The following is a 25,233-nucleotide window of genomic DNA, read 5'->3' as shown; positions in this document are numbered from 1 at the left end:
TCGCCGTGCTGCCCTCTGCCAGGAACATATGTGTGTTTGGAGGCTCCCGCCCCTAAGCTGCTTTTATTAATTTGTAATCCCCTGCGAGCAGGAGGTAAAGGGATTTGGGGGATTAGTGGTCTCACAGTAACAACCACAATTATCAGCTGCGGCTGCTGGGACGGGCGGTGTGTGTGTGTGCGGTCGTGGGGCTGTACACCATGGAACACAGACACACACCTACACACATAAGTGTTACCAGAATGCAGCACGTCCACACAAATGGGTGCACACCCAAAGGATTCATCAGCCAACACGTGCCTTGCATGGACACACACTGTGCACAGCTGTGTGCACACAGCTGCACTCACAGCCACGTAACTCGGCTCCGCTGTGCACATCCCTGCACTCCTGTGTGCGCCCCTTACACGTGTGGACACACCAGGCCGTGCCCAAGTCCACGGCCGCTTCATGCTCAGTTGACACAATTCACCTCTTCAAGCCGCCGGACGCTGATTGCTGCGGGTCGGATGCTCTCCCTTCTACTTCTTCACGCTCATTAACTAATTAGCGGAGAGTGACGGCTCCCCACGGGCTGTGCCGGTGGCCCCGCGCCACTGGAACTAACGGAACCAGGGCTGGTGGGGACGGACTTTCCCCCCCGACGGCGCCTCCACCCGCAGCGCGTTGTCCCCGCGGGGGCTTTACGGGGCCTGGAGGCACGCGTGGGACGTGGGGAAGGATCCTTACCCTCCTTTCCATCTCGCTTTTGTGATGCTAAATCGCCCCTCGGTCACCCGCGGCCCAGCTGCGGCCCGGCCCGACGGCTCGGTGCCGCCCCCGACCCGCCCCCCCGTCGGCCCCGCTCCGCCCCGGGCGCGGTCCAGCCCCGCGCCGCTCCCCGCATCGCTCCGCCACTCCTCCGCAGCCACCCGCGCACCTCGGACATCCCGTACACACGGAGCGACCGCGATGCTGCTGGAGCGGGTCCGCGCCGGCTCGGAGAAGGCAGCGGAGCTCTGCCCCTTCCCGCGGAGCCCAGGTGAGAGGGCGCAGACCCGGCTCCCGGTGCCCGTTTCTGTCCGTGCCGTCGGTGTAGCCGGGATCCCCCCGCCCGCTGCCGAGGGAGAAACTCCGCGGCTGTATCGGGCTGAGCGCACGGACCGGACCCGGAGCGGCGGATTCTGTCCCGAAGCTGCCGCCGCTCCGCGCTCAACGACGGCGGGGCGAGGTGGGGAGCTGCTGCCCTGCAGCGGGCACCCCCTGCGCAGCCCCGTTGGCTCCGACCTTTTCCGTTCCCCCTCTTAAAAATCTCCCAGTAATTATTATTATTTTTTTTTCATTCCGAATTTAACGAACGGCGAAAACGCCGGCGCTGTCGGTGCGGGAGAGACCCGTCGGTGCGGGAGATTTAAACGAAATCGAGGAGGGGACGAGGCGGAGCGGGACGGGGTCGAGTTGCCGGCGCTGCCGAAGCTCGGGCCGTCCATCCGCTGTCCCTCGTCCCGCTCCGCTCCCCGGCGTCTCTCCGCGCTGTTGCTCACCTCGGGAATTGCGCTGTTGACCCCCAAACACCGGCAGGTGGTTCCTCTTAGCGTCAATTAACGAACCGAAACAGCCCGGAGCCAATTCCCGGTGGGAGGAATGAGACCAAAACGCCGATTTCCCGCAGGACGCGACGCCCGCAAATAACCCCGCGGCCCCGGAGAGAGAGGGGAGCCGGGAGGCGGTGCGGGGAGCTGCGGGACTGAGTTCGTCGTGCTTTTATTATTGAATAATTCTTTTCATTTTCGTTTTCTTTCATTTTTTGTTACCCTTTGGTCCATCCCTTTTCCCAGCAACTCGCGGCCGTTTGCAGCACACAACGAATTCCGGGCACTGACCGCCGCTTCCCCCCCTCTCCCGTTCTCCCCCGGTGCGGCCCCCGGGCCCAGCGCTGCCCCCTCCATCCCTCAGCCCCGTCGGGGCGGCTCCGCCCGGATTTCGTTTCCGGGCCCCGCGGCCGTTCCCTCTCGCCGCTCCGTGCAGCGCATCGCGGGGCGCTCTGCTTAATCCCCTTCTGGGCTGCGCGCTGCGGGAGGGAACGGCCGACGGCTGCAAATAACCATCCCGGGGGGGCTCAATCCCGGGGTGGCAGCGGGATAACGGAGGGCTGAGGGCGCGGGGAGGGACGGCGGGGGCAGAGCCCCGGCTGAGCCGCCGGAGCGGTGTCCCGCCTGAGAGAGCGGAGCCGCGATGCAGAGTAAGAGCAGCCGGGCTCTTGCAGCCCCGTGTCCGCCTCCGGGCCGCGGTGCCGGTGCCGGTGCTCGGGGCTGCTCGGGGTCGGCTGTCGCCGCTGCTGTTACCGCTACCGCTGCGGGTGTCGTTATTTTGGACGCGGATAAGTGTGGAGGAGACGATTATAACCATAACGACATCACCTGAACCTCTGCTCCTACCCACAGCCGTACAGCTCGGCATGTCTCTACAGTTACCTTCGCATAGTTACCCATACCTCTGTATTTATCCGTATCTGGCGCAGCTGTGTCTGTGTATATCTACGTCGGTATCTGTGCTGATAAATCCGTATTTCTGTGTCTCTGCATCTACATTTCTACCTCTATACCTGCCAATATCTGTATATTTATGTCCATGTATCTGTGGGTTTTCACTTTCTAACCTACTTATCTGTTCATTTTTTTCTCTGTGTTTCCGTATCTCTGTATCGTCTCTTCCCAGAGATCACCTCCTCTGATACCTGCAGGATGATGGAACATTCCTGCTGTGCTTTTGGCTTTTTGTTTTTTTATTTTTTTTTTTCAGTAGAATTTTCATTGGTTTTGGCAGTTTTTTTCCCCAAGAGAGAGGTGGAATAACTGCGAGAATTGGTGCGGGTAGTTCGGCTGGGGCTGAAGTCCCTTCCTATCTCTTCCCTTCGTGTTTTTCTGGGCTGTGCGCAGCTCGGGGTGGGGTTCTCTGCGCTCCGTGCCGCTGGGAGAGGCTCTCACAACGCCGCACAAACGAATTTGAATGAAAAAGAATGTTTTCCACGCTGTTCCCCAGGTCAACCCCGGGGTTTCAGACGGGGGCAGCGCCGGGAATGCCGGGCCGGGGGGGATCGGGCGCCGGTGGGAGGCAGTGGGACCGTCGGAGCGACAGCTGATGGGGGGCTGCTTCCCGCAGAGATCCCGCTGTGCGCCGGCTGCAACCAGCACATCGTGGACAGGTTCATCCTCAAGGTCCTGGACAGACACTGGCACAGCAAGTGCTTGAAATGTTCCGACTGCCAGACTCAGCTGGCCGAGAAGTGCTTCAGCCGAGGGGACGGCGTGTACTGCAAGGAGGATTTCTTCAAGTGCGTGGGTCGGGGGAAGGCGGAGGGGAACCGGGAGGTGGAGGGGAACCGGGGGGCGTTCAGCACCGCGGACAGCGGCTCCGTGTCGGGGTTCAGCACCGCGGACAGCGGTTCGATATCGGGGTTCAGCACCGCGGACAGCGGCCGCTCGTGGCTCCGCGCTCATCGTCCTCCCTCCTGTCGCCCCACTCAGGCGCTTCGGGACGAAATGTGCCGCCTGCCAGCAGGGCATCCCCCCGACCCAGGTGGTTCGCCGGGCACAGGACTTCGTGTACCACCTGCACTGCTTCGCCTGCATCGTCTGCAAGCGGCAGCTGGCCACCGGAGATGAGTTCTACCTGATGGAGGACAGCAGGCTGGTGTGCAAGGCTGACTACGAGACGGCCAAGCAGAGAGGTACCGCGCTCCCTTCGTCCCCCGGGGAAGAGAGAGGCGGCTCCGGGCCGCTCTGCCCTCGGGGCTCCGCTCGTGCATAGGGTTGGGCAGGAGGGAGGGCTGGGGTCCCGGGTCCCCGCGGGGAGCTCCGAGCTAACCCGCACCGTGCCGGCAGAGGCCGAGTCCACGGCCAAGAGGCCCCGCACCACCATCACGGCCAAGCAGCTGGAGACCCTCAAAAACGCCTACAACAACTCGCCCAAGCCGGCGCGGCACGTCCGGGAGCAGCTCTCGTCGGAGACGGGGTTGGATATGCGAGTGGTGCAGGTGAGACCGCGCGGCTCCCACCCCCGGGAGGCGGCTGGGATCGGGTCGGCACCGCTCACAGCGAGCTGCCCCGTGCTCTGCTTGCAGGTCTGGTTCCAGAACCGCCGGGCCAAGGAGAAGCGGCTGAAGAAGGACGCGGGGAGGCAGCGCTGGGGGCAGTACTTCAGGAACATGAAGCGGTCCCGGGGGACCTCCAAGTCCGACAAGGACAGCATCCAGGAGGAGGGGCCCGACAGCGACGCCGAGGTCTCCTTCACAGGTCGGTGCCCGGCGGGGCTGCGCCGAGGGCTGCCGGCTGAGCTGCGGCCCTGGCAGGGCTCGATTCACCCCTTCGGGGTCACATTAATTATTTTTAGCTGTAATATAATACGGGAAAATAAGTGCGAGAGGAGGAAGGCGGAGTGGAGGGACCGCCCTGGCACAGCCGGAGCCGCTGCGCCGGGAACAGCCGTGAGCTGAGAAATGGCACGGGAAAATCCTGTGACAGATCCCAGACGGAGCAGGGAAAGCTCCATGGGCAGCGCTGGGCTGTTGGAGCGGCCCCTGCATGCAGTGTTCTCAATGTCTCTTCTCAAGGGACAATGCAAAACTCGGAGTTCAGAATTATTGAACTACGAGGAAAAGCGCATAGGTTCCTCTTAGTTTGGCTGTTGTTGTATTATCCTATTTAGAATCGTTTGATTTGCGTAGTTCTTGTTAGTTACTTCCCAGCCTTGTGGGAGCTGTTTCCTCCCTGCTGTAAAAAAGGAACTGCTTCGTTTTGGGAGATTTCTGCATTACAGGGTCCCGTTTTTGGGGCAGTCATCTCTGCAGATAACCCCCGGAGCTCGCAGCTTTGTGCTCCTCAGCCCCGCGGCCGCTCACTGCCGGGCCGCAGCCCTGAGCTGGGGTGGGTGCACGGGGGCGGCAGCGCTAAACAACCCGCACTGACATGACCTGCACCGCATCCCCGCGGGGCTCAGACTTGTGTGCGTAGACTTCGTTTGTAGGGATACGGGAGAGAAGCTGAAATACAAAACTACTGACGAAGACATCCGCCCGCAATGCACGGATGTTTATGGGCACACAGCTTTGTGTTTCTGCTCTCTGCCGTGTTCCTAAAACCTGTTTGATTTTCCAGCCTGTGCACACACGCTGCGCCTCGGTGTCATTAAATATGAATGTACCATAAATAATAACTAAAAATTGTCGAACAATTATTGATAGCTCGGTGCCAAAGCAGATTTGTATCCAAGGCAACGGAACGGCTCTCACTGCCCATAAAGCCCCAAACGAAAGCAAACAATTTTTTTGCTGGTAATTTACAAAATACTTTCATATTTCAGAAGTGTTTTTAAGCCTTCCTCCTCATCATCCCAATCCTGAGCAAACAAACACTGCTGAGATCTAATTTATTTTCTCCTGAGCAATGCACAGTTTTTCTTGTATCAAATGCTCAGGTAGATCCTAAAAATGAGACTGAAATTCAAAATAAACCCCAAAGCCAAATATAAAGGAGAGACCTAAAGGATGGAAAGATCTTGAACTCATGTTCCTCTTTAAAGGATTACTTTAAAACCTCAGTCCTATATTTGAATGTGTGCTTTCTGTGCCTGTTTTTTAGACCCCAAAATGTATTAGACATTTGTACTCAGAAAAAATAATCCCTTGTCTTTCTTTGGAGACTCATCAATAAGGGTAGGAATAATAGGGAATAATAAGGAATTACAACTAGGAAGTGCACGGCTGCTCAGTTCCCATCCATCTCATTTGTGTGTACTCAGGGCTCACAGGAACTCCTGTGTGTGCTGCCGGCCGTGGCCATCACTCTCCCAGTAAAACCAGTTCGTTTTCCTTTCAGATGAGCCTTCCATGTCTGAGATGAGCCACTCCAATGGGATTTACAGCAATCTCAGTGAGGCATCCCCGGCCCTGGGGAGGCAGGCTGGGACCAACGGGGGCTTCGCTCTGGATCACAGCGGCATCCCAGCTCAGGACCAGTACCACGACCTACGATCCAACAGCCCCTATGGGATTCCCCAGTCACCAGCTTCATTGCAAGCACTGCCAGGCCACCAGCCTTTAATCTCCAGCTTGGTTTACCCCGACAGCGGTTTGGGCATCATGGGACAAGGCGGACAGGGGGTACCCCAGTCCATGAGGGTCCTGGCTGGGAATGGGCCCAGCTCTGACCTCTCCACCGGCAGCAGTGGAGGATACCCGGATTTCCCTGCCAGCCCAGCGTCCTGGCTGGATGAAGTCGACCACGCTCAGTTTTGATAGAGGATCCACCGCTGTGCAGTGGGAAGGGAAAGGACTCATCGCTGGCAAATGTCATCTGCCCATGGGGAAAAAAGGAGGGACGTGCTGAGTGCTGCGCGGGCAGGATGGCATGGCTGCCCTGCAGAGCGTGGATGTGCTTGCAGAGGGCGAGCTGCTGGTGGGTCTGCAGTGGACAGTGGGCAAAGGGAGACGTGGCACAGAGGTGAGCATGAGGAGCATCCCACGAACCTGGTGGTGGTGTCCTTACTGAACACCGAGAGTTGTGCTTTACAGGTGTTTTGCTTTCTGCTGTCATTGCATCCTCCAAAGTGAGGACTTCTTTCACCACCCACCCACACTGAAAACCTTCTGAAGAGAAAATAAAGTCCTCATCTGAGATGAAAGGTGTGACCATATCTATATTTCTATAGGGGAAATGTTAATAGCGAATCACTTCAGCACCCCATGGTAGCAAACATCTCTGTTCTTCCAGCGGATTTTTTGAAGCGGTTTGTTCTGCTTTCTTTTCAATTCACCTCCGCTTCTCTAAAACAAGATGCTCTTTCATATGCCAATCACTCACCATCAACCCTTTTCCTTTGTAAAGTGAAGACCACCCGTTGATTCCGCTTCGCATCTTTTTGATTTATAGACTGCTAGTTTCATTCTTCCATGTAAGCATTAAACAGTGAATAGATGTATTTATTACCAAATACCTCCACCTTAATCACGATGGCAAGAGGTGGTTTTCTGGCCCGGGAAGCCCGGCAGCTCTGGGTTGTGAATCTTTTGCTCTTCTTTAAGATCCTTTTGCAGCCTTTTTCTGCAGTGTCTCCGCTCTCCCCGCTGTTGCCAAATGCCCTCTGGGTCTCTTTGGGGTCGCATTGCTGGGTCGGCTCCAGCTGTGCTTTGCAATGAGCGCGCGCCTTCCCAGCAGCTCTTCTCTGTTGGAGGCATTTGTGTATCTCTGCAGACAGAGCACGAGTGGATAGTGAGGAAAGGCAAAGCAATGTGTGTATCGTTACCTGTACAAATGATGGAATTATCTGTAGATGATGTGACTGTCCCGTGTCTTTTATTTATCTTCTCGCATTCTCTCTGATGATCGAATACTCCAAGGCTGCAAATAAATTTGTCAGCTCAACTTTGAATTGTCTTTTGCTAAATTCACATCCAACACATCTATATCAATAAACGCTATACCTGAAAATAAAAGTCAAAGCTCTCAAAACTTGAAGTCTTGATTCAGCTGCAATGCAACTGGTTTAAAAATGCTCTGAGAAGCAGAAACAGAACTGGGAGCTTTGGGGCTGCAGTTGTTGGGAGCACAACCGAGCAGTGCTGCTCACTGCATGCCCAGCTCTTGGTTGTGCTCAAGCTGGTTTGGATGGCTTGTTGTTATCTTTCAGTATTCGTTGCACAGGTGGAAATGTGTAAGGCAAGGGCAGCTTTGTCCCAGGCTGCAGCACCACGAGGTTCCCAAGCAGCTGAGTTTCAGCTCTTGGTGCCATACCCGTGAGCTCCTGGGGCATTTCAGGTGTGGGGAGCAGTGTCTCCTGTGGCCCATTGGGCTCCAGTTGGGTCTGGACCCAGGAGGTTCTCCCCTTCCTGCACCAGAGCCAAGTAACACACACACAACTGTTGCTGCTGACTCACAGTGCCATCGCAGGGACATGGCACACTGAAACTCATGGATTAATTAGAAAATGATGGAGCTTTGTAAATCAGATGCCAAAACCTCACCCACGCAGAGAAGAGCTCTTATTTTCAAGAATTCTTTGCTCTCTGATCCATTGCCCTGTGGTTCAGAGGCACCCCTTCCAACCTGTGCCAATTATTTCAATGCAATACATTTTGGCCATTCAATTATTAATAACAAATTCCTATTAAGGGTGATTATTGAAAGAAGGAAATGAGAACAAAGGCAGAAATGGAGTTTACCTTAGGGGGAATGGTGTTATTATAAGACTAAGACTTGTTCATAGTTTCCCTCACAGCAAAAGCTGAGTGCTGCTGCTCCCCATGCATGTCTGGATCAGGGAAGGGAAGTGATGCCAGTTCTGCCACACTACATCTCAGCCTCCCCTCTCCAGGCTGAGACTCAGAGATCCCATTAAGAGAAATGCTTTTTTGTTCTATTTTTTTTTCTCATTAAAAAGAAAAGCAATTTGGAAGAAGGAAATAGAAGCAACAGAACTAATGGAGTGACAGCTCATAAAACCCGACTGGAATCAGGAAGAGTGGTTTGCGTTGCTCACTTTGCAGGTGAGCTCCTGCAGCTCTGCTGATTGGTGTGAGTGCATTGCAGGAGGAGATGGTTTTTGTGCTGCTGGGGAGGAAAATCTAGTGTGTGAGTTCTTGTTTTTAAATGGCACGTTCAGCTCTAATGAGTCCTTGTGTCCCAAACCTGTGCAGGAAGCTCTCAGACCTGCAGGATTTACACCCCAAAACAACATTATACAGCACAAATGGCTCAGTTAAAATTTGGCAGGAAAACCAAGCGAGCACAGATATGCTGGGGAAAAAAATAATAATAAGCAAAGGTGTTTAAATTACGCTGATTTTGTTCTTTCTGACATCTTTATTATCTCTCCATGCGGGAGCGTGTTTTGTGCTGAGCCTCCCATACGGGGGTGTGTGCCTGCCGGGCTGGTGTTGATTTAGGATGTGGGAAGGACACACTGCTTTTGTGCACAACGTTTTGCAGCCCAGTGATGGTAAATAATCCAACACCCAAACACAAGAGGCTTCTGGGTTTAAACAGACTTCAACACAACCAGCTTTCATACCTTCTTTCTCTTTCCATTTTGAATGAGGGGTTGGGTCACTTCCAACTGAGGGGTAGAGAGGGAGCAGCCCCATAGGTCCCAATCTCTTCCTACACAGTGGGTGTGCTGGGTGGTGAAGCACTGGGATTCTTGCTCTGAGCCCAGGGAAAGAGTGGCAGAACACAGACATGTGGCTCCCTCTTAATCCTGACCAACCAGGGAGAGTTTTTGACATATATACACAATCCATCCCTCGGGCAGAGACAGTAGAACTGGGAGCAGTGATCACAGAGCTCCAACACAGCAGTGTCACAGTGCTGTCCACAAAATAACTCTGTGGCTGAGCACTCAGCTCTGGCTGCCAGCAGCTCCCAGCCCAGGCACAGCAGATCTCCAGACCTTTATAATGTTTTTAGCTCTGTTATTTTCCCACTGCGCTTTGAGCATCTCTGTCCCCCCAGGGATGTTGTAGGCGCTGCTATCCCTGCCCGGCTGCACACCATCCCACTGCTGTTCATCCCCTGCCCTCCTCCTGTTCCTCTGCCGGAGCTTGTGAAAAGTCCCCAAGTCAGCTGGAGGCGAGTAAATCATTCCTGACAGCTACATCTCTACAGGGCAGTTAGAATTAATGTAACAATTTGGCATTTAATGAAGCAACAACATGCCGGGCTGCAGAGAATAGCCAGGACCTGCTGCAGTCACATTAGCATCCCTTGGGGACCCAACAGGCATTGACACCATCAGATGCCGGCTGCTGGGCTGAGCGTGCGGCCCCGGCTGGGACACAGCCAGCACAGCTCCATCCCCATCACTGCATCCTTGTGCCTGGGATGGGCACAGGGAAGGGACAGAGCCTGGGGATATGGGGGTGATAGGGACCCTCATGGGAGCGATGAGGGTCACAGGGAGTGCTCAGCCCCAAGGGCTGAACTGATACAGGAGGTGCAAAAAATGTCTTCAGAAGCACGCAGGAAGAGCAGGAAAAATAAACTGGGTGTGTTGGAGGGGGGGCAGGATTGGCAGAACAGCATATTTTGCAAACAGAACCCAGCTGGATCAGGTGTGCTGCACCAGGAGGCTCTGATTTCCACAGAGCTGCAGGTACTCCAGCTGTCTCCAGGATGAGTCCTTTGAACAACAGGAGGGAGTGCAGCAAATGCAAATGGCTCTGGGGCCAATCTCCTCTTTCCCATGTATATACATATGCTCTCGAAGCACCACAGTTTGCAGCAGCTTGGATGCTCCGAAATAAATCATGCGATGCATATTATTAATCTTTTTGCTCTCCGATGAAACCATGGCACAAAAGTGCATCCCCTCACTCACAAACCAGCCGTGCTGCTTCCCCTCTGCAGGGTGGGCTGGTGCGGCCCCACATCTCACTGCGCTGAACTGCAGAGCCTCACAGCCATTGGCTTTAAGGGCTTGACAGGTTTATAAAGTGCTGAGTGTCCCATAGGGACAGAGGCAGTGTTTGCAGAGGAGATGAAGCGTGCCGTATCCAGCTGGCCTAACAAGGCAGCGGGAAATCTAAATTAATTCAGGAATGCCTTCTGTTTGGCTGGAGGAGGATGCTGCTCTCAATCTATGGAAATGACACACTGGGAGAATGCTTGCCAGCAGTGCCAGGATCCCCTCTGTGGATCATGGGCACTGCACAGAGGCACAAGGCAGCGCAGAGCAATGAGACCCCAGCCCACATCCTGCTCAGGGTGTGTGGCTTATTGCCACCTGTGAGGGCTGCAAAGAAGGAGCAGCCTCAACCAGAGCCACCTGTGCTCCCAGGAGGGGCCTGAGGGAGCATTTGCTGTTTGCTGGTGCAGAGCTGTAGGCTCATTCTCCAGGATCATGTCCTTGCTGCTCTCAGGTACTGCTCCTGCTCCCCTGGGCTCAACCTTGGTGGACTCAGGGCTGAGATCTCCCCTGTGCTGCAGGTCAGTGCTGTGGGGCTGGTTTGGGGTTGTCCCATATCCTTGGGATGGGACTGATTTCACCTCCAAGTTGCAATGGTTGGGCTCCTGCAGAGGCTGCCCTTCTGTTTGTGTGGGCTGTGAGCTGTACATGGACTGTCTGCGGGGATGGATAAGGGGGATGGACGGGGCTGAGTTCCAACATGCAGCTTTTCCTAACTGAAACCCAACCAACCAAAGCTCAGGTGACCTCAGGGCTGGTGGTAGGGCAGCAGCTGTTGAGTTTATTATTTAGAATAGGTCCAATATTTAACGTGGCCAGCTCCTTCTCTATTCCTTGCTGCTCAGCCTTTTCGGTTTTGTTTTCTGCCTGCACCCTCCTCACTGTGTTCTGTTCCTGCCATGAGCTCCAGAATTAATTTTCCTGGCCTACCCTGATGATTGTAGCTGAAGCATCCCCTCGTTGTGCTCTTGCTGGGATTTGGCTCTGGGGATCGAGGGCATTTTGATGAAGCTGAGCAATATGGCAAAATTAAAACTTACTCTGGTTTTAATTTGTACTAATCATACACTCAGAAATAAAGAATTGGTCCCCCAAGTGTTTTTCTGGACTGGAGGACCAGGCTCATTTATTTGCACGGGTTAATATACTGCATGCTAATTGTGGGATGCCAATATTAGCCGCACTGCAACACCAGGGCCAGCCTTGCCACAGTGAGGTGGTATGGAGAGGCAGCAGAAGCCCAGATGCATTGAAACAGATCTGTGCAGGGTTTTATCAGTAGATTTGCCAGCAGGAAAATCATCATTTTCAGGAAAAATAGTCCTTTATGTTCATTGAAGCATCTCATTAACTCAGAGGGGCGCTAATTGGATACACTGTGATCAGATGGGGTATTCTGTCACCCTTCCATGCAGAAGGCAGAGGCCAGGTGTGAGGTGCTGCTGCATCTCTGTGTGCTCATGGGGCTTTGAGGCGCTGCAGTTGGGCTGAGGCTGCGTTGCCCTGCAGGCACAGCACAGCTGGAAGGCGATCGCTCCTGTGCTGCACGGCTGGCACGCTTCTCACCATGAATATTGCATTGAGGCAAGTGGAATCACATTGCGGAGCCTCGATGGGGCCGTGCTTCCTTTGCTGAAGGCAGGGAGGTGTGTCTGGGGCACAGGTGGTCGTGGGATCCTGAGGGATGTGAGCTGCAGGCTGTGCCTGCCCAGTGCTACCTGTGAACCATCACACTGCTGTGCAGCATCACTCAGATGGACGTGTTACACAGCCACAGTTCTGCAAGTGTGTACGAGTGTATGAAGCACAAGTGGTCAAATCCAGCACTGAGGAGTGGGGCTGAAAGCACACGTGTTTGGTGCACGGAGGCGCTGGTGCTGAGCAGTGCTGCAGGCTGCATTAGCGGTGTTTTGGGGAGCTGTGTCACCAGCCATCAGCGCCGTGCTAATGAGGAGCCGTGCTCTGAAGTCACCTCTCCTTCATTAATTAAGGCTGTTTTGCACGAGGCAGGGAAGAGGAATTGAGGAAGGGCTCTCGATGCCGTTGTGCTTTCCACAGATGTTGCAGAGGATCCATTACTGCCCGTGAAAGCCCTGTCAACATTTTTCCAAGGAAGAATGAAAATGTAAATAACTTTAAAATGCTTCAATGTCACCGTGGTATGGAGAAAGGTCACGCTGCTGGCGACCATTTATCTTTGTGCCCATTTGAAGAGCTTTTTTCCTATTACATTTTTTGAAATTAATGTTTTTAAACATTACCCAAAGTAACGTTAACAATCACAGGGTTTATGGGATTGATCGTTCCGCGGGCTGGGATTTAGATTGGAAAAGATTTGTTTTAGGCTGTTGTTTGCTGGGAGGTGGCTGACAGACTTTGTGATTTATTGCTTACAAAAAGGTGGGTGTGATTTAACAAAAAAGACAAAAGCAGCTCTTGAGTTCCCAAGTAAATATGAGGGGGGAAAATATTCCCTGGGAGGGAGTTTGGGTTGATGGAAGCAGAGCTTGTACAGAACATCAGTGCAAGGTGAGACCACAGGGATGGGCTGCCTGGCTGCAGTTCTCCTGCTGGGGGTAAGGTGGGCTGGACCCCAAGTTTGGCTTATTGAAGGCTTTCTGCTCTTCTGCACAGGAAGAATTTCAGTAGCACTGAACCTTGGTTTGGGGACAGGGAAAAATAGCTGTGCTCTTAATAGAAACACTTGGCCTGCAGAGATGTGCTTGCATTTTTCACCTCTGTTGCCCCTGCTACATCAAGTGTGAGGGAGCAGGGGATGCCACAGCTGGTGCTTTGCATGTAATTTTCACCCTCTTGTTAATGACCTTGCAGGGATTAGCATGGCCTTCTCCATATGCCAGTAGATTATGTCTGTTGGCAGCTGCTACTACTGGAGCAAAATGGGATAGTTTTCATTAGGAGTGCTTGACACTGGGTTGCCCTGGGTGTCGTCAATCCTAAACTGTCAGTGCCTTTGAATAAAGCAGCGTGCAGATGTGATTTATTAGGTGTGCTGCTGCTTTGCTGAAAATGTGGCATTTTGGAGTCAGCGAGGTCTTGCAGAAGTGTGAAGGGAATCTTCTTGCTCCTCCCCACACACCCTGCCCATGGGCACTGTGGGGATCTCAGCTGATGCCAGGTGGAAAATCTGCCCTGAAATAAGTGAGCAGTGTTGGGACTTGCACTGAATGAGCCCCTTGTGCTGTGCTGTGTGGTTACTCATTAGCAAACACCCGTGTGCTCACTTAGTGGGTGAAATGATGCAATTAATGACAGACCGAACTTAGGAGTGTGTCCTGAACCAGCATTTCTATCTGGACCAGCACTTCTATCTGGTTAGATTGGGGGTGCGGGAAGCAAAGTCTTCAAACCTCTGTGTTGGAGCAGGACTTGACCTTGAAATGATTTATGAAGGTTCATAAAATATTCAGGATGGTTACCCCAAATCTCACCGCTCCCAATTCCTGCAGAGCAGGGGACAGTCAGCTGTCAGTGCTGCTCAGCTCCTATAACTGAATGGGGCACATCCTGAGCATGTGGAATATTTTGGGGTCTGAGGGGGGCACAGCTTATCACGGATGGGTATGCAGGGCTCTGGTGCTGGGCCAAAGCCCACACCCAGCTGTGGGATGGATGTGGGGATGCTGCAGAGGTTTCCCTACTCCTTTTGCCCTGTGGGGAACCAGACTCTCTGTGTTCTGCAAGGTTATTAATCCCCTGTTTATCCTGTTTTAAAATAAGCAGTTTAAAGGAGGCTGCCAAAGATGATAGGCCACAAATCCATGTCATTCTTTTGATTTGCAGCAGCAAAGCCAAACCCTCCCTGCTGCAGAATGTGGTGCATGTGGTCCATCAGGCTGCAGTGGTGACCCAGCCAGCCCTGGCCACACAGACCCACAGCTCCTATGTGGAACATTGTGGGGAGCCTCCATGCAGTGAGCTCAGAGCTTTGTTGAGGGCAGCTCTACCTGGTGCTGCTGTGCTTTTGCTGCGATGCAGCAGGGAGCTGAAAGTCATGGATCGCTTTGCTTTGCTTGGCTCGATACATCTCGTCCTGAGAGCAACCCTGCAGCCTAACACCTTGCTGCCCCTTTGCAGTAACCACCAACTAATTACTTAAAGCCTGCCAGATGAGGATTAACAGCCGTGTAATACACTAGGTATGATTTATCTTCAATAAATATGTCCCTTATAATCAATGGGTAATTATTTCACGTGCAGTAGTTCTGATTAAATGTAAATTAATAGTGCGTGCGGGAGATTGGATTTAAAAGTGGTAAAATAATGTGAAGTGAGTTTTGCTTCTCACTGGTTGCAATACAAAAGGTGGTGTCGGTAGCAAAGGCAGAACATCCCAAAGGATGAAGAGAGGTTGCCAAAAAAAAAAGAGGAAAAAATACTAAAAAAAAACAAAACTCAAACTGATTTATTGGCCCACAGCAGACTGCAAACAGTCGTGTTCTATGGGAAAAGCTCCCATTGCATGGGCTGGTCTTTGTGCAAGCCCCTGTGGGCTCGTGCCCTGCTCTGATGGGGCTCTGCTTGGAGGAAGGGTGTGGGCAGGGGATGATAAATGAGGAGGAGGGGGGAAAGGCGGAAGAATAGAGGATGTGAAAAGATGTGCTCCATCTCTGCAGCAGTGTTAGTGCCCAGATGGGGCTGACACCTGTATTCAGAAGCAGGAATAAAGCATCACCCTTAGTGATTAGGGGCAGGAGCAGCAATGCCAGCTCTATGGGGAGAAACAAGATGGGTGGGTGTACAACTTTAGTTCTGGAAAGCCCAGGAGGCAGCTAAAGCAGCACCTTTCTGATATATAAAAACAGAATAGTGATGCCAATGGGTAAAACAGAAAGTAGAAATCACCATTTCCTTCTCAAGTACTGCAGCACCAAGCACACCTGCAACTATCTGGTAGTGATGTTAAGGGGGATGTGAGTAAGCATACAGCTGTGGTGTTTGTCAGCTCTGAATTCCATAGACTTCTGTTGTTTCCATTCTGTTCCTGTTTGCTTGGGCTGCTGGGGATGGTTCTGATCTGGTGTGGGGTGACAGAGCTCTCAGTCAGTGCTGAGATGTGACCCCACAGGAACAAGCAGAGATGCTCACAGTACTGGGCTTCCCCCTGGCTGCAGGTCCCACAGAGGTGTCAGGGTCCAGGAGTCTGCTCCCCTTCTGCTCCCCCCTTCTGCACCTTTCAGACAGGAAGGCTTGTCTGCTTTCTCCTCCAAAAACTGGGTGAGGAAGATGGGAACTGCTGTGTGGGTGTAAGGAATGGTAAGCCTGCTTTCTTGGAGCATGGATATAATTCTCTGTTTAATCTCTTGCTGAAAGATCTTTGGGATTTCCAGCAAAAGGTGGCACTAACTGGGGGGACCTCGGGGTGGATATAGGATTTAATGAAGTAATTTCTGTTATGCCATTCACTTTTTTTCCACTGAACTAAGTTCTCTGCTGGTTGAGATGAGGAGATGTATGAATCTCCTGGTATTTGCAATAGGAACATTAACAGTGATGGTAGGAAAGCCTGGGTTTTCTACCCCCTTTTGTGGATGATGCTCCAAACCCTTCCTGTCCCAGCAGTTAGGACACGCCATTCACCTATTAAAATCTAAAGGCACACAGTTTCTGGAGCAGAAATGAAGTGTTCAAAAGTGAAAACTCTCTGATAGAGATCAGAGTAGGGAAAACCAGAGCTCCCAAACCCTGGAGACCCAGCCTGGGGCACAACCAAGCCTGGGGCACTGCCCAGCCCAAGGCATTGTGAGTACATGTAGGGATGATGCCATGCTCAGCAGGTGCACGGGGCTTAGTTTCAGGCACTAATTAACCACAGGAACCTCTGGATTAAGATTAGCCACAGGCACTCAGAGGTCTGGGTATGTAGGAGCAGAGCTGGAGCTGCTTCCTGAAGCACCCAGAGACCTCAAGGCAGCGGCGATGCTTGATTCTTGACTAGATGTTTTTAATGAGCTGTGAGTCTGCGACCAGGAGACACTAAAAAGCAATTGCATTAAATCACAAACTACATTTGACTTTATGGATTGTTTATGGGATCTTTCTTTTATTAATTCTTTATCCTTTAATATTATAAAGGATTTGTATCCACAATAAATAATGCAAAGTTAAATTACATCCTCTTTGGCTTAAAATTTTAATATTCCTATTGCCCATCTCCATAAAGAAATTGTATTTGAGGTCGTTGCATATGTACAGCTGCAGTCATAACCCTAATGGAATTACTATTCAAGCACAGGCAAGATTAGTATGAATGCCAAGAAACTGCCTGTCTGTCAGGGGAAAAGGTAAAAGTTCAGAGTTCAGCTTGCATCCAAATTATTTATCTCCCTAATAACTTAATAGATTGAATATATTACTTGTCAGTGACCTTGATGTACAACAATAAAGACCCCTTGGTTGTGTCAGAAAATGTATGAGACGATAATAAGTAGTACTTATGTAGCGGAATAAAAACATATTCTTTATGATAATGAAGTCTCTCTGCACAAGGACACCACAAGGACACAAAGCCACGTAAACATAAACACTGGGATGCCTTTGGCTGTGGGCAGGCGGTGCCTTCCCTCCTAACATTGGCTGATGGAGGATGCTGTGCCCTGCAGATGAGTGCAGTGGTTCCTCCCCACACTTACACCCACGCTCCCTCCTGCAGGCAGTTAGTCCCTTGCTTTTCCAATCAGTCCCCTTGACTTCATGCCATGCTTACGGTTGTTTCCATTCCGGGTCTCCCAGGCATATAAAAAGAATCCTATAAATTAGAGTTTAGGATCAAAGGTAATGCTGCAAATAGGCGTGTTGTAAACATGCCTAAAAATAGGAAGGTAATTTCCCTGAGTGCCGTGGTCCCCAGCGGTGTAACACAGTGTCTCTATTTCTTTCTATTTCTATGTCTATTTTTCAAGGCTTCACATTATCTAAAGAGGAAAACAAAAAGCCCTCAAAGGATATTGTTCTTTAATAAGGCTTATGATTATGGATTTTTTTCTGCCTCAGCCAGCGCAAAATCACCACTAATATACTGAAATGGAATGACTCTCTCCTCTTTAATAGGTCATTTTAATCATATATTTAAAGTTTTGCTTGGTCGGGAGGAGGAGGAGGGGAAGATGTAGAGAAAGAGGAACTCATTCTGTTCATCTGATGGTTTCCAACCAGTCCCCCATGTGTGCTACCCCTGGGGCTGGATCTGATGCTGTGGGTGTGTGGGAGCTCTGAATTGCCCACACCTGAACATCACTTTTGTTAAGCACCGAGGCACCCCAGCATGTCTGAGGTCCCAGAAGCACCAAATCCTCATCCATGGCAGTGCTGCTCCCCCAAGCACAGCACCCAGGGAAAGCAATGGAGCTGACACCTGTGCTGCTGCACTCCCATTCCCCAGGCACTTTTCCCAAGCAGCCTCACGTTTTTGATTGTATTTATGGCCACTTAATCTGTGCTAGCAGCCAGGATCAAATATATCTCCAAGTATTGATCAGCTTTAGGCTGATAGAAGTTCAAGCTCATGAGGTCTCGGTCTTTGACCCTCAAATAGGATATGAATCTCAATCCAATAGACTGATATTCACACACAGTCGCTGCCCAGGGTTGCAGGCTGCAAGGAAAAAATCAATGAAGAGTGCTAATGATTCACAATTTATAGAGCAGCTGCCATTTTAATATTAGAATAAATGTTATATTGCAAAGGGATGGGAACATAGGTGGTGGCACGGAAAATATTTCTTTGGAGCCTTTTCTGCGGGAAAATGATGTGCACAGAATTTTATGAAGTATAATTTATTGGCCTCATTTAGACTTATAATTTAAAACTCCTTATGAAAAAGGTATTAACTAGAGTGCATTGGGTAAGGAAACGGCAAGGACAGAGCAGGCTGCCTTAGAGTGTTTTGAGCACGTGTTGGTGGGGAAGGGAAGCAATATTCTAATACGTGGGAGCAGGCTGGAGAACTCCCCTTCTGCTTTAACATCCCTCCAGCATCTGGCAACAAAGAGGAGCCATCCTCTGAGCTGTGGCTTTTCTGAGCACACACGTGAATGGAGGAAAAATATATTGAACTTGTTGTTGGGGTACGTGGAGTGCATTAAGGTGAACTCGTGGATCGTGTCAGCTGGAGTGGTAGGGCAGAAAACTCTGCTGAGTTGGTGTGTAAGGGCTGGAGAGAATCACTGGAGCCAAACTGGGAGACAGACACCCAATGAAGACAGCATAGGAGCTGCCATGGTACGTATTGTCTGTAGTACACAGATTTTATTTTGTCCTCAAATAATTCATTTCTGTTTGCCATGAATTAATTTCCTCTGCTGAGGTTTCTTTATGGGGACAGGTAGGCTCCAGCCAGTGGCAGAGATGCAGGAACGACAGGGGGAGCTGCCAAGAAAAAGTTCATGTTCAGTTCTGCCCTTTTGCCTTTTCCCTGCCACTGAGCAAGCCACTGGGAGCAAGGGGCAGGAAATGAGATGTGAAGGACTGCAGTGGCTGAGGACATCTCTAGAGAGCAGCAGGACTGTGTTGGTTTGGAAGGTGACCCTACTGAGCAAGAAGAGGTTTTGATTAGAGAAATCCACGTCTTTCCTTCCAACCTGCAGCCCTATTTACAATCTCCTTTTGCCTCTAAATTCCTGTATGTTGTAAATGTTCACCTGAAAGTCCAGACCAAGGGACGCTATCTCAGTGATAATAATGTATTTCCCTTCGTGGATGCAAACGGCAAGAGGTTTTCAGTACAAAGAGCCCAGGCCTTTTGGAACAGACAAGAAAAGATGGGAATCTGAGATCAGAAACAGAATTTATGGCATCCGTTTTGGCCATCCCCGTATTTATTTTTTATAGAAGTGAAAAGAGCTTAAATAATTCATCCACCTGAGAGCTCATAACTCTCTGGCCTGCGTAGAATATCTTTCATATATCTCTTAACCCAGAGCCTATTGACAAACCATATGAAAAATAACAGCCCTTTCACTTGCAGAAGCAAAATCCAATGTATTGATTGTGATGGTCTAAATAATGGCATTTCTATTAACCAGCAGGTATTGCCCACACAGTTTAGGGTTTACTTAACTCAGGGTACGAGATGTCCCATGCATTCCGTCATAAAACCAAAATGTGCTCAATCCTTTTCCTTCCTTGGTTATACTGTCACTGTGATCAAACTGTTTTACAAAGAAACCTGTGACAGGTGCTTGATGAAATTTAACGTGAGATCTTTTTATTTTATCTTTGGAGGGTGGCAGGGGAAAGGGCACGTTGTGCCTGGTTATTGCATACAGGGCATAGGTGTGCAGCTGACGCATTAAGTTAGATGCTCTGAACTGACAGGTTAGAGCTACGGGGTACTGCCGTCAGCCCCAGGGAAGAGCAGCCAGCTGGATGTACCTGATGGTGTCCTTACATTTCCTCTGGAAAGGGCTCCCATGTCTGTTCATAGATGACGAGTTTGTATCACCTGCTCCTTTGTGGATCCAGGGTGAGAGGCAGAGGGCTCTGGTGCCTGCAGCACAGCACCAAAGTTGCACTGAGGGCAGAGCAGTGAAAGCAAGAGCCTGTTGTTGTGCTTCCCCTAAGGTGACAGATACAAGCACTAAAGTTAGCATGCAGATCTAACCCTACAAAGATTTGGAGCTCAGGGTGTGTTGGTTACAGGGTCTGAAGTTTGCATTACGTTTTGCTTTCTCCCCATCTTGACAGATTTCTGCTGCTTATTTTTTCTTCACCCCTAATTAGGCAACACGGACTGTTACAGCTTCAAGAACTGAAACCACTCGCCTATCAATTCTGCCTATTGGAAAATGATGCTGTCCAATCCTGGCCTTGCATACCTTCCATTATTTAATTCACAAATGTTTAAATAGGAGCCTAAGAGATCCCAACTGTGTCTTTTTACATAATGAAATTACAAGGAGTCATATGTTGCTACCATCCATAATCTTATTGCACGCTTTACATAAAATTCAGATTGGGTGGCTCTGCATGCATGCATATTTTACATTTTCAACTTTATTAAAGAAATGAATAGAGTGCTGGAAAGGCTGCTTTCTGTACAGTCAATTCAGATGCTGGGGACCATAAATCTGAAAGCCTATGATTTGTTGTTCTTCACCCACAATAAATTCAGCCTCTCTTGATGGAAGGGTTGGCTCCATTTGTTGCAGTTTAGGTCACAGTGTTTGGATAAAGATGCAGCTGGACTTGCCGGGAAGGGAATTTGGGTTGGGTTCAGTGAGGCAGGAGAATACCTTTATTTTTTCCTGCTACAGGAGCTGGAACCCACAGCCATTCTGTGACGTGGGTTTTTGACTGGGGAGAATTGAGCAGAGATGATGAATTTCTGCTGAGGAATGATTACGTTTTAGAGGCACTCGATGTGTTTCTTGGAGTGCGTTCACATGGATGAAGCAGTGGTTTGCCCAGTGTCAATTCCACACCAGAAACACTCTTCCCAAAACCTTGTGCCCAAGGCTTTGGCCAAGGGGTTCCCAGCTTTGGCTGCTTTGTGACTCTGGTTAGAGTTAACAATTTATTGTCAAGTAGTAATGGTCTGGTAGGTGCTGCATGAGGGACCTGATGTTACTGTTAACACCACACACACAAAAGAAAATGGGAAACTTGAGCTGTGAAATGCTTGTTAACTTACTGCATGCTCAGCACCAAGGGAAGGCCACCCTGCCCTCTGCAAGCAGCACACCTCGAGCACTCACATAAAGCACCTGGCAAACTCTCCTAAACACCAGCCTGAACTTGAAGCGAATTGCTTTTGCTGAACGGCGATTATAATTCCTGCTGCATATCCAGATTTTGACAAGTAAATCTCATATTTTAAACACAGGATTAAAAAAAATTTATTACTACAGTGGGGATTAAGTTGTAAAGCCTCAGAATGTAAGTCTGCAAAGTAGGAAACACAGAAAAATCAAGTGAAATCTATTGTTCAAAATAACTCAGGCTTAACCCTTTGCCACCTGGTGCAGACCCTGACTGCGGTTGGAACAGCCCTGTAATAATTATCCCCAGGTCTCTTGTAACGTTTCACTGGGGCAGGTAGGGGATATGGAATTTCTTCCTGTTGTTTCTCAAATCCCTCCATTTCCAGACTTGGCTGCACCTTCGTGCTCAGAAATAACAGTGGCGTTGAATAGCATCCGAACGAGAAATTCAAGCCAGGCAGTCTTGTTTGTGGCATCAACTCGTCTGATTGCTTTGCAGTTCATTTCCGTTCATTTTAAGAGGAAAGTCTCCTTATTAAGAACTCCATTGTGAAAGCTCAGTAAATGTAATGATTTCCCAGCTGAGTTTTCACGCCTTTGTACTGAGCTCCAAGGCAAAGCCCCAGTGCCATGGGAGCCAGCAGATGCCTGTCCCCCTCCTGTAGCAAGCCCGTGATTTTATCTGATGTGTGGTTTTGAACCTGCAGCCCACAGGTGTGACCTTAGGAGTGAGGCAAAGGACAGACAGAAAGCACAGCTTATTTCCTAGGTGTGCACTGCCTGGCAACCTCCATTTCCCACCATTAGGGATAATAATTCTGCACTGCCAGAAGGAAGTTTAGTTCCTCTGTGGCTGGAAGGTGGTGCAAAGCCCTGAGCTGAAAGCTGGATGGGAATGGAAGTGATAATGGTGATTCTTTCTGGGTTATTTGAATGTAGAAATGTGGAGGCTGCCACCTCACACCTCCAGCAGGTGAGCACACAGAAGGTGCTGCTGTCACTTCTCTCATGTCCCTCATAATGTCACCATCCAGAACAAGGAGACACCACGAGAACAGCAAACTTCCTCACAGGAAAAGCTGCAGCTGGATTCGGCACCCAGAGTCTAACAGATCCCATCTGGGGCTGAACAGAGGCCCTGCTTTATGTTCAGCGTGTCTCTTCCCTCCCCACACTCACACATTTGATGAATTGCGTTTTGCCCACAAGTGCTGCATATCAGCAGCTGCTGGGCTCGGGCTGGCTGTGGAATTTAGAGCCTGATGCTGTGATATATTACATGAAACTCTATCAAACCAACAGCCCACGCTGTTCTTAGGATTCAGTTGTTCTCTACCAATATTGCTTTTCTAAACAGATAATGAACATCAAGTATCCAATTAGCTGCCTGCTCCTCCAGGTACCGTTTGGGAAGCTAATAAAATCACAGGCACATTCCTGAATATTATACATCTGAAATCCTTGTTCTCAGCTCTTCCAGAGGTGAGAACTGTGATGAATTCTGTATGATTCATTCCAAATGTTCATTTGTTTCTGCTTTTGGCTTGTTAGGATGGGCGGTGAAATGGTTGATAAATGTAAACCCTCAGAGATTCCCCTGCTTTTCTAAGGGAGGTAAATCTATCTAATCATAGGTTAATTATCAGCTATTTTCACACTGCTAGGACATTCTTAAAAAGCAAATCAATATCTAATAAATGATTTGTGTGTATCCAATAATTAAAACCCTAATGCACAGCACTCACCAACTTCTTTACCATGCTAGAACAGTCACGAGATGCTATTTCATTCTGGTGGTATCAGCAGCGCAATCCTTTCCTGTAACCCATGATACCTGCATAGGGAATTAAAAGCGTGCATGAGATTTAAACCTTCTCTACATTGAAGAGTGGTAACACTTGCTGGCACACTAAATGAATACAGAGCTACTCTGCTTACTGGCACTATCAGTTATGTCTTTGCTTGGAGGAATGGGAGCATAAAGAGGTTTGGCCCTCAGTATAAAGAGAAAGCTGAGGGGAGAGGAGTAGAGGTCATTGTGAGGCCAGGGAAATTTCAAGTTTTTATTTCCAAGTAATTCTAGCCTTCTTTTGATATGGTTCTTAATTAACCAGCAAACTGGTCTTTTCCTTTCTCCAATTAAATATATTGACAGTGCATTCCAACTTGGCTGGTAATCTACTGTTTTTCTCCTTGGTGTAATCAATACGGAGTTGTCACAAAGCTACAGGTGGCATTAAGAACTTTTCTTTCTTTTTTCCCCCACATAATTAATTGTCTCTGTGTCTCCATTCCATTCTATAACCAGTGTAACAGAATAGCCTGCATTAGGACAGGGTGGGCCCCATTTGGTAGCACTAGGCTTCCTTGGTCAAAGCAGAGCTGAAGAGAAGTCCTGAAGCTCAGAAAAGCCATCTTTATTACATGGCATTTGAGATGGGCTTTTAAGAGAAACGCAAAATCCTCCACCCTGCAGCTTTTGGACTAATGAAATGTCTCTTCAGAGCTTCAAAGGAGATTCTAAGTGTGTAGACACCAAAGCAGGAGGAGATAGGGAAGACATCAGCAGCTGCTCTGTCCCAAAATCAGAGTATCTGAATGTGGTGAGCATCCCATGTTTGCAAGTTAGGCATGCAGCAGGTAGATGTAATTTGAGCTCACTGCCCTCAATCAGAGTCCTACCAGCACCTCATTTCTGTGTGCTCCGCTAAGCCCAATTGCCAAAGGAAGGCCTGCCACACAGTGTCAGAGCCCATTGTGAGGGGGACACGAGCTGCAGCCCTTGTAATTAGTTTCAGAGCCTCCATTACTCACAGGAGCTCTGCAATTCCGGAAGAGGGGCTTTGTGTATGTGCACAGCATGGCTATGGGACTGCAGCATCCTCTGTGCTGCACTCAGCAGTGAGCTCACATGGCATCCTGTGCTTACCTGAGAGGTCTGCAGCCATGGCAGAGCTTCATGGGGATGAGGTGGGGCTGAGTGGGAAGCAGGTACCTGGGGTGTCTCTTCAGGATGAAGGATTTAGCTTTGCTTGCAGCTTGCTCCATCAGATGGAGCAGGTGTAGCAGTGGGGCTGGAGGCCACAATCCAGAGGTGGCTCTGGGTGGTATTGCTGGAGGTGAAGCCCAGGTTAGCTGGAGTTGAAAGGTTACTGAGGAAAAAAACATCCAAATGCAGCCAGATCAACTTCTTACAAGGGTAGGTGGTGACAGGACAAGGGGAATGGCTTTAACCTAAAGGAGAGGAGGTTCAGATGAGTTGTCAGAGGCAAGGTTTTTTGCTGAGAGGGCCGAGGTGCTGTAAGACGTTACCTAAAGGGGCTGTGGATGCTCCATCCATGGCAGGGCTGGAGGCTGGATGAAGCCCTGGGCAACCTGAGCTGGAGGCCTGTGTGCATTGCCCGGGGGGGTCTGATGACCCTGAGGGTCCCTTCCATGGTTCATCACCTGTAAGGGCAGCCTGGATTCACAACGTGGGGCTGTCTGCAGGCCGCTCCTGCCATCAGCTCCAGCAGTGCTCGCTGATAAATAATAGATAAATACCGAGGATAACATTGCTCCACTGCCACAAATTACACCGCGCTTAAAGGACGAGGGTAAAAACTGCGATTTGGCACGACGGAAGGAAAGAACAAAAGCTGATAGCGAAAGCGAGCCGAGCTTGGGACTTTTTGTTCATTAACTTCCTCCTCCGGCCGTGCTTTCACCGTTACCAACACGGCTTTGTGAGCAACGAAGCCCCGGGAGGAATCCAGAGCGGAGCGGCGTGTGGTGAGGCAAGACGCCGCCAACGGCTCTAACGGTTCTAACGGTCGCGGCGCGTGCCGCGGGCTTTGGCGCCCTCTGTCGGCCTCACAGCTCACCTCAGAGCTCACCTCAGAGCCGAACCTCGGGGTGTTATTGGAGCGGCTTCACCAAATCGTCGATTAAGTGCAAATCAATCCCCGGCCATTTATCACGGCCTTCATCCGTCTTGCGAGGTTCGAGGTGGGGGAAAAAAAAATAAATCGATGGGTTTGCCGTCGCTGGGGACCGATTGGGGGGGAGTTTGGAGAGCGACATCTGCTGCATCAG

At 50.3% G+C, this 25,233-nt stretch overlaps 1 protein-coding gene and 1 long non-coding RNA gene across 5 annotated transcripts; one reads left to right on the top strand and one right to left on the bottom strand.

Moving 5' to 3' along the window:
* The first annotated feature begins 895 nt into the window (after positions 1 to 895).
* Positions 896 to 7,487, top strand: LHX3 (LIM homeobox 3). Of its 3 annotated transcripts, none has more exons than XM_015878907.3 (6): positions 896 to 1,021; positions 3,142 to 3,313; positions 3,507 to 3,709; positions 3,864 to 4,015; positions 4,103 to 4,274; positions 5,856 to 7,487. In XM_015878907.3, exons 1-6 carry the CDS (start codon positions 952 to 954, stop codon positions 6,272 to 6,274), a joined length of 1,188 nt encoding a protein of 395 aa, XP_015734393.2. In that variant the 5' UTR covers positions 896 to 951; the 3' UTR covers positions 6,275 to 7,487. The 3 variants fall into 3 exon arrangements, with proteins under 3 accessions (XP_015734393.2, XP_085377286.1, XP_085377287.1); XM_085521160.1 differs by having other exon boundaries at positions 896 to 1,210; XM_085521161.1 differs by lacking the exon at positions 896 to 1,021 and adding an exon at positions 1,968 to 2,221.
* Positions 7,488 to 19,640: 12,153 nt separating this feature from the next.
* Positions 19,641 to 24,703, bottom strand: LOC107321722 (uncharacterized). Of its 2 annotated transcripts, XR_001558655.3 has the most exons (4): positions 24,472 to 24,703; positions 24,089 to 24,311; positions 22,905 to 22,993; positions 19,641 to 20,015 (listed from the first exon to the last, which is right to left on the bottom strand). It is a non-coding gene; the product is annotated as an uncharacterized LOC107321722 (long non-coding RNA). The 2 variants fall into 2 exon arrangements; XR_014936225.1 differs by lacking the exon at positions 19,641 to 20,015 and having other exon boundaries at positions 20,366 to 22,993.
* Between the last annotated feature and the right edge of the window lie 530 nt (positions 24,704 to 25,233).

This window comes from Coturnix japonica, chromosome 21 (genome assembly GCF_054131305.1).
Source record: "Coturnix japonica strain WE chromosome 21, WE-NBRP24, whole genome shotgun sequence".
Classification (NCBI taxonomy): domain Eukaryota; kingdom Metazoa; phylum Chordata; class Aves; order Galliformes; family Phasianidae; genus Coturnix; species Coturnix japonica.
The sequence above is the reverse complement of the archived record's forward strand: the minus strand, read 5'-3'. Positions and strand labels throughout refer to the sequence as shown.